At 40.8% G+C, this 9,417-nt stretch overlaps 1 protein-coding gene and 1 long non-coding RNA gene across 5 annotated transcripts in view; one reads left to right on the forward strand and one right to left on the reverse strand.

The window, feature by feature from the left end:
- ablim3 (actin binding LIM protein family, member 3) overlaps nt 1–6,142 on the reverse strand; it is a 48,169-nt gene extending 42,027 nt beyond the window's left edge. For all 4 annotated transcript variants that reach the window (XM_044364176.1, XM_044364175.1, XM_044364174.1 and 1 more), the window contains exon 1: nt 5,729–6,142. In XM_044364176.1, coding sequence (XP_044220111.1) covers nt 5,729–5,741 — 13 coding nt within the window. In that variant the 5' untranslated portion in view covers nt 5,742–6,142. The remainder of the gene's footprint in view (nt 1–5,728) is intronic.
- A 1,492-nt stretch (nt 6,143–7,634) lies between these two features.
- LOC122990405 lies at nt 7,635–8,333 on the forward strand. The gene is made up of 3 exons (XR_006405347.1): nt 7,635–7,747; nt 7,936–7,994; nt 8,247–8,333. It is a non-coding gene; the product is annotated as an uncharacterized LOC122990405 (long non-coding RNA).
- The last annotated feature ends 1,084 nt before the right edge of the window (nt 8,334–9,417 follow it).

The raw sequence follows: 9,417 nt of genomic DNA on the forward strand, positions 1-9,417 counted from the left end.
TGGTGAATTGTAAGCTATGTGCATGTGGTAGAAGACACTTTTTACATCCACAATTTTTATCACAAGCATTATTATGACCGGTAGAATGCATCGATCTGTGCAAAAATAGCCATAGTTAAACTGTTAGGAGATTCTGCTGTTGAGTTTTTCAAATTCAAGCTTTTCGGATTTTCTGAGCCAAATATTAAATCTTATAGAACTCCGAGGGTCCGATGATGGCACACATTTCTCCCGCACACATCTAAATTTGTCCCCGAATCTAAGCAGCAACCATAGTAGCTAAAAAGTGAAGCCACTCCAGAATGAAGTTCTGCTAATGCCAACAAGTTGCTGGCTGCAAGAAATCTCTGACTGTATTGAAGTGACTGGGAAAACCCACAACTCATCTCTTTAAATATGTTAAATATGTTCCAAAAGACTATGGAGTTTCCATAGCTAATGTCACTTGTGTGTCTAGGTAGCAAGTTTGAAACAGCAATTTTAGCCATCTAGCCAGGGTCCACCCTGTTATCCAAAATAAGGTTTCTTGAGAAAGATAGAGTCCAGCAGTGAACTCAAATACAAACTTCACAACATTTCTTCAGGTAGTGTAATGATATCACTGATGCTACATTCATGTTTTTCTACAAGCTATAACCATAGACTATAAACATGGACATAGCAAGGTGTGACGTCATCCAGTGGTTTGCATTTTTACTGTTTCTACTTTGTTACATTTGTCTACCTTTGTCTTTGATTGAGCCATGTCTGTTCTATGTGACAGACAATAAAGTTTCTTGAATCTTGGATTGGAGCCGGTTTAAAACCCAGAGTTAGTTAGAACCCAGAGCACTTTTAAGGTACTTCCACACTGGCTTCAGCCTCAAGCCCTGGTAGTTGCTGCTTGGCTAAAACACACCAAAGCTATCTGAGTGGGGGCCTTACTAGCTAAGAGGAATATGTGGTCTTTGTATATGTAGATATTTTCACAACAAAGCAAAATGTCACCCCTGTTCATGATTTAACGCAGCCAACGATCAGGTCTCTACCTGCCTCCCCCACCCCCACCGTCCCTTTATCACCCTTCGTCTCTGTCAAGACCTTGGAGAGGAGCATTTATCAAAGCTATGATAGTGTCCAGTGGTATCACAAACATACTGCCACTGTATGGAGAGAGAGAGAAGGGTCAGACTGCTAGTGACAGTCTGAATGATCACTCAATCCTACCAGAAGCCAAGGTCATGGAGACATGGAGCAGCCTGGAGGACAAAACATACAATACAGCCACAACGGTTTAGCTTTGTGCTGAATAACTCTACTGATGAATCTATTCATTCAATTAGAATAAAAAGAAGGCTTAGAGTGTACTTATGAACTGGCAACTGAATGTTGTTTCAATGCTGTCTCCAAAATTTCCTTTCCACAAAGGCTTTAGCTGGTATACAAAATCAGATTGAATATCGGTTTAGTATCCACTGTGATTGTAACTGCAAATGTACGACAAAACTATGTGCCCAATTCTATGTTGACCTGTAAATACGTACCAGTTGAACACAACTGTGCATGAATATTCATCTGTGCATCCCAGCATCTGTGTTTGCATCTGTGCATCTTTGTCTCCCACCTTTGTTCTCTGTGTTATTGAACTAAGGCGTCTGGCAGAGGGAGTGATAAATGGTGTTTGGCTCAGATTTGGACTGTTTGCCAGATGAGGCAGAAGAGCAGGAATCATATACAGTATGATACGGCCCCCATCCCTGTCTATCCTTGTTTCAGCTCATTCCTTCCATAAAAAGGAAAAACACAGCTGACATGGAAACAGAGCAGAAAATATCCATCATTTGATCAAGTCGTGTTTACTTATTTATCTTTACCAAGCTAGCAGCAGAAAATTGGGAATGTGTATCAGTCTGTAAATAGATCACTCAGTCCATCAGACACTTTAATCCAGACCAGTATATCTCTATAACTGCTGGCCAGATTGCCATGAAATTTCATGTGGGTATTTAAGGATAATTTATTGAGTTTGTGGAATCCCTGACATTTGGTCCAGCACCACCAGGAGGTCATAATTTTACCTCAACCAACACTGTGGTCTTTCACAATGTATCAGCAAACCTAATGTTAGGGGAGTGCTGAGCCAAACTCGGGAGAGACTCAGGAGCCAGACATTTCTCCGTTCTCTGTTGAAGAGCGGCTGAGGTTGACACTAAGCTGGTCCACTTAGTGGTCAGTCCACCTTAAGTGAACTTCGTCAGGTTATGCTAACTCATTGTCACTAATTTTGGGGCTAACCCCCTTTACTATTCCAGGTGTTGGGGATGCAACAGACAAGACTTCTTTTGGTCTTGAGAAGCTGCAGCATTTATTCACTGACACACTGTAGCCTGTACTGTACATTTACTGCCAGATTGACAACTTACTGCTAACCTTTTCCTCTGCTCCGCTCGCATTTACTGTCACTTTTCTGACACTTGTTCTACTCACTCAACCACATATATTATGCACTTCCCTAAGGGAGCTCTGCTACTCTTATAACAGTACTTTTCACCTAGATGTCCTTTGAAGAATGAAGAGAGGAAAGATTCTGGGATTTGAGGATTTGATGCACTAGTCAATGACTCAAAACAATTCTACAGTGTTATCATGCTCGCACAGTGTGCAAGTGAAAATCATTAGTAGTCCATTGATATTAATGATCATGTGAAATTTTAGCAGCGGCGCTCATAATTCTGCAGTGGTGCACTGAATATAGGGGAAACACTGCACTATATGGTTACCATCTTAGTCTCCCATGTTAGCATGCTTACAATTTCTAAATACCACTAAAAACAAAGCATGATGATAATGTTTTTAATTTTCTAAGTATCTGGCCATAAACTTAAGTATTGGATAAATTAAAAGACCTCATGTTCCTCCAGAGGAAAAGTCAATTGATCATCAAAGTCATGAGTATTCATCATCTGGGAACCATGAATATCTGTACACAATTTTGTGCCAATCCATCAAGTCGATGTTAAGATATTTAAGAAGTTAGTGGTGCTCAATGAAGTCAGAGGATCACCAAAGTAACTAGGATGCATGGTAATCATCCAACAGTTGTTGAGATATTTCAGTCTTTATGCATTCAAACCATACAGTATGTCTTAATCATTACATGAGACACAGCACTACTTGTTAAAGTTAAGACAGAAAAATGGGAATATTATGTGTAAAAACATTCAGTCCAGCACACTGTACTAAATTTATCTTTGCCTCTCTGATGTGTTTTGTCTGAGAACTCTCTACAGCACAGGGAGAGAGAGAGAGAAAGAGAGAGAGAGTGATGTATGGCTCTGCAGATCCCCTCAGGTCCCTGAGCCCAATGATCAGTATATTGATCAACATGTGTTTTATCACTCCCCTGAAACACACACTGTACATATGCACTCCTTAAAAAAAGAGCATCTCAGAAATGGCCTGAGTTATCAGTTTGGTCAAATATTACATAACTGTGTTGTTATAAATGATTATATATCAGTTTTTCGCGTGCATGTATGTCTAACTGTGCTAAACTGAAGTCCTTTCCACCAGAAACAAACCTGCTACACCCACAGTCCAGACTCATCCGCCAGCCAGGCAGAAAATAAGAGTCTAACTGGACACACATACAAACACACAAACCCAGTGACCATGAGAGATAGAAGGCCCAGAAGATGAAGACAGACAGTCAGCGCTGTGTGTAATTACTCTGTGTGTGTCGATGGCCTGTGGGCTATCACACCCAATGCAGCGGAAAAAACTGCACACAGCACAGCCTAGCAGGCCCATTCATGTCCAAACCTTAAGAGTGCTGAGAGCAGAGGGGAACATATGTTTGACTGACTGACTGGAGGAGGAGAGGAGAGGAGAGGAGAGGAGAGAGGAGAGAGGAGAGAGGAGAGAGGAGAGAGGAGAGAGGAGAGGAGAGGAGAGGAGAGGGGATGAGAGGAGAGGAGAGGAGAGGAGAGGAGAGGAGAGGGGATGAGAGGAGAGGAGAGGAGAGGAGAGGTTCTTTCCTCAGCTGTGATGCTTGCTGTGTTTTATGCCTAAAGCCATAGTACAGACACATGTTACACCACCATCTGCCTGCTGTGACAAAGCTGACACACACACACACACTCGTACACACACACCCACACACACACACACAGGGTTAAATACAGTCATACAGTTTCACATACTCAGGTGCAAACCGCATACCACAGGTTGATGGTTGACATGTTATTGATGTGTGTGTTTGTGTGCGTTCCTGTTTGAGCACATGCTTTTAAATCACAAGAGCTTGTGACAGCTCTCCACACGCTGGCTGCATGTGCTCCCCCTCCTCGTGTCAGCTGAGAAAAGCATTCTGAAGCTTAACAAAAGAATTCTACGCATTTTCTCAGCAAGTGAACAACTGCAACACCACTCCCGGCACGCACGGCACGGGGACTGGCAGTCAGGGAAGGCTCGGTACCAGAGGGTTAAGAGTACTGGATGAATAATGTAGTGCCACACAATGACAGGCTAGATTATGAATGATGCAGTAATACCCAGTTCCTCCTGTAGACACGGGAGGACAGGAAGAGCCCGTCACCATCAGTTCACCGAGCACTTGGCACACATCAACTGGCCTCACTGACAGCTAAGGGACAGGAGAGGAATTTTTTTGCAAAGAAAAGTCTTTCCTTTGGAGATCAAAGCCTGCCTTGCGAGTCAACCGGTGATAACTTGTAAACACAATGCACAACAAGAATGTTCACATGCACACACAGGTGACCAGCCAGCCCTAGGAAAGCCCTGATTCAGCTGACAGAGGATCATGGTCAGAGTCAGCTGATACAAGGTCAGCTTAGCATCATGGCAGGCCCCGGGCCGGTGTAAGATAAGTATGACAGGAGCCCTCGGGCTGTCATCCTTATTCGTCATGTGCTGCTGCATCACAGTCAACTTAACTCCATGACACCAACCAACCAAACAGTGGCTAGGTCAGAATCCTCCAGCGCCATAGGTTTCCTGCTCCTCCAATGAACATGTTAGAAGACAGGTGGACTTTTATGAAGAGGCAACAGCTGAAAGCCTGGGTGGTCTCCCGAGAGAGGTCAAATAACTGTTCTTTAAATTGTTTTTTTTAATTTGCTAAGTGCTTTGAGCTACAGCTTGTGTACGAGAGGAGCTATGTAGATAAAAGTGTATTATTATTATAATTATGATAAAATATTGGTGGTACGTGGTGATGGTGACAGAAGAGAAGGAGAAAAGAGATGAAAGAGAAGTGACAGACAGAGAGGAGCAGACATTGGGAGGGCCCAGGCAACAGCTGTTATGTGGATGAAGAATCCCAAAAATGCTCTTCTATGGATGAACTCTAGACAAATGCTACTTTGACCTCCAGATATACTTATCTCTCCTATCCCCTCAAAACCTGCTCCAAGTCTATTATAAATAAATATTAAAAAATACACACTATTTAAAGAGGCATCACATTTTCTGTTTTTTCTCTGAATGTAAAGGAAAATGACAATTTCATATAACTATGAATATTACAATATTTTGAGGTGATGGGAAACTGTAATTGGGTTAAATCTTGTTTAAAAATCTTTATTATCACCACACTTTCTGTAATCTCTTCCATCATATATTGAGTAAGCTACTATTGTTCTGTGGTACTTCTCCTCTCTGCTCTCACCTATAGATATTGTCCTTGCGCGTCAAGTGGAGAGGATAAAGCGCGCAAGAATGGACTTACCACTGGAACTCATGATGCCCAATGTGTTTCTTATCTAAAACAAAGCCGCTTTGTCGAAAATAATCCCATAAAGCACGAGAAAATCTTCGCGGAGCAGTTTTACTCCTTCCAAATTGTGTGATTAAAAAAAATGAATATCCAGTGGACGTAAATGATGCTCCTCACTCTCCGCAACACTGCTCCCAGTCAATTTCTGAGAAGGTGGACAGAGCCAGAAAGAGGGCTAGAAAAAATATAAGAGGAATAAAAGAAAGCGAGGCTATTTCCAGGGATTATTAATTCCAAACAAAGCTCCTGCTTTTGCTGTGTGGGAATGTCGGTTGTTTTTTTTTTCCAGAGAAACAGTCGCCGGTTAGAACACAATGCTGCTCAGTCGGATTCCACCTTCACATTTTCGCTCGCGGCTGACTCCAGCTCCGCCGCGCGCGCTCTCCCTGCTGCGGCTTATGCTGTCAATACACACACAGCAAACCTCTTCCGGTACTCACTTTCAAAGTACGATGAGTGGCCCTGATTACTTTTCTGTATCCAAGCATTCACGCCACTTAGACAACAGTCTGTCAGTGAAAAACAAACAAACAAACAAAAAATACTCTTAGTTAATCCGTAATTTACCAATAAAAATATCATAAACACCCTAATCTAAATGAATGATTCTTTAATTTGTCCACTACTTTGAAAAGGTGAAATTCCTTGAAACACCTTTCACATTTTAATGATCCCCCCCAGACATGTTTTAAGACATATAAAAATGCTCTACTTTGAATAATTATTTGTGTGTGATGTGTTTATTTCCATTTTAAAAAACTGCTACTCCTACTACCTCATTGAAAAATCCAGAAGCTATGAATATGTAAATATATTAAATGTTTTACTCGAAAAATGTCTCCTACGTCACTGTAAAGTCCATTCTCAGTATTAATGCACTGGATCAAGGCTTCATGTTTCCACATTATATTTGTGTAAGTTGCATATTGGACCACAATTGCCCCCATTTTTTAATTTTTTAAATTTTATTTGCATACACATAAGACTGTATAAAATCCAGATAATACAAATAAAAGATGTGACAGGAGAGGTCAAGAATCCACAAGCTTATGCCATGGACCTTCCCTTAACTTAACGGTTATATGCCCTTTTTGATTTTTGTTATGCACAGAAAAAACTTTCGGCAGATGAATGTGAGAACAGCCTTCCAGTGTCAAGCTCTGCATGTACAACATATTGCACAGTGAAGATCAAACATTCAAGTGAAGTAAGAAGTAAGAATGCGCAAAACACATTTGCTGAGTGGTATTTGGGGTTCTCAAAAGACCCAAACTAAACCTCTCAGACACACCTTAAATAGCTCTTAAATAGAGAAAATAAGTAATTTCAAGGGGTATGTTATACCTTACCCTTTAACTTACACATTAATGTGTAATATGTTACATATTCAAAAGTCTAATTATTAAGTCAAGGTATTGTTAAACTTTATTAGGGGTTCTAAGGAGACTAAAATGAAATCTCCTTAAAATAACTTGATTTTAAAAGCTTATAAAGTATATTTAAAGGGGCACATTTCCCTTTAATTTACACATTAGGCTAACGTGTAATGTAGTCTCTTAATTATCTGCCATTAAGGGATAATGCATTGATATAAAAACACTGCAAACACTAACATTAGACCAGTGTCATCTCTATTTCTGTTTCTGGTGTATTAGTAGACTCTGTACTAATCTTTCTAGATCTAGACTGTAGCTGTCATAATTCAGGTACATCACCTGGCTCTGGACGCCAAGGTAACCATTGACACGCCATTCTGATTTTATTATGAAAGCAGATTTGCCTCTGTGCCGGTGTTGCTCTGCCTATCATTGGTTCACTTGACAGATCTGGCTTTTTCTCCTGGGTTAAGCGACGTCACTCTGGGCTGCTGTGGACGCTTCGGGGACAGATAGACACCAGCTCCATCACACTGCAAAAAGTGTTAAATGTTCAAAAGTCATTAGTGTCAATCTTTATCTATTATAAGACAAGGTGAGTGGTGAGATAGAGGCCACCACTGTTTGAATCGTCTCAATTAATTAGAAATTAGTCAGACATCATGTTGACACTGAACAGTGTGGCTCAAACAGTAACCTTTTCAGAAAACTACAAAGAATACTTGAACTAAATTGTTTTTCTGAAATGACTAGTTGGTGTTTTTCTTTTTTCTTTTTTTGCAGTGCGGAGCTGGGCTTATTGCTAAAACTGTTATGACACCGCCCTCTTCTGGAAAATCGACGTAAGCAAATTAGTTAATTGGATTATTGACGGTGGAGTTGCTGAGAGGAGGCAAGGTTAATTGTGAGACTGTTGACAGACATGCTCCGCTGTTTTTGATTGTAGAAACGCAGTAATTGATTTAACTAGTCTGTAAAGCAATGCCAGACATCACAGCTCGTAGACGGGTCTGAGTCGGTCCCAATATTCTCACTGTGTAAATTAATAACAGAACTGTCAAGCATTCGGACTCAATGTTGTTTGTGTTGAGGAGGAGTCACCGTGGAAAGATCTCCATCTAACGGCGAAACACCTGCACATCTACTGTTTCCCAGGCAGTCTGAAGCATTAGTGACGTCCAGTCGTTTGAAAACAGCTTGAGTTGGTCGACTGAGACAGAAAATTGACATGACATGAATGCATTAAAAGACTGAATCTGAACAAGGAATATTAAAAAGGTAAAATAAGCGGATGGAAAATGGTGTGTTACATAAAAAAAATCTAAATATATTATTGTGTGATTTATATATGGTTGCATTTATTTACATTTTATGTATATGTTATTATAAAGATAATAACATGCACTTTTAGTAGCCTTTATACAAAATTCATTTTAGTAGACAATACCATCAGGTTCAACTATGCATCAAATCCTGTTTGACTATTTGACAGTCTACTCTTTGTGTGTGCGTGTGCGCGTGTGCTGTTTTTATTACAATGTGTGTCTGCTGTTTTTATTAAACTAACTGTCTGCCTTGTCCCGTGTCCTGAGGAAGTGCTGGTTCTGAAGCCTGAAGGAAGCTGGACAATGGCGGAATGTGAGAGGCGCCTCTCTCTCTCCTTCTGCTGCCCTGCACAGTGCTACCTCTTTCATTCTTGAGCTCAGTACTTGTACAAGATGTACTCTCTTTTTCCTTTAATCTGCTTTACTCCTTCACACCCTTTCATTGTCTTTTTATGTTCAGTTTCGCTCAGGGAGCTTTGAAAAAATATAGTATGGATTTCACTACATAAGAAATAGCCTAGATACATACCATGTAGCCTCAGCTTCAACTTAAATCATCAGCTAAGCCCATGTACCAGGTTTGTTCCCCTTTTTTCCATAAAGAATTGATACTGCTACTGAAATGTAAAATGAAATATCACACACCACATTAAAAGTGTCCCATATACTAGTGTTTTTACATGTTTACTGCAGCACGCTATCTGACCTGATCCAGGTCAAAGCTGATAATGATCAGTATAGACAATGATTTACTGAAATGAACTATCTTGATCGGAGTGTGTGTATGTGTCTGTGGGTGTGACAGTACGTGGGTGGGTGCTTTGTGGTGTTGGGTGCTGATTGTGCTCCTGTGTCAATCCTACGCTGTGCTTTTGTCCTCCAAACTGATGGGGCAGAAAAACAGGAAGCTGGCCTTCCTGTGCACTGAAGGCAGCAGGGC

This window comes from Thunnus albacares, chromosome 10 (assembly GCF_914725855.1).
Source record: "Thunnus albacares chromosome 10, fThuAlb1.1, whole genome shotgun sequence".
Lineage (NCBI taxonomy): Eukaryota > Metazoa > Chordata > Actinopteri > Scombriformes > Scombridae > Thunnus > Thunnus albacares.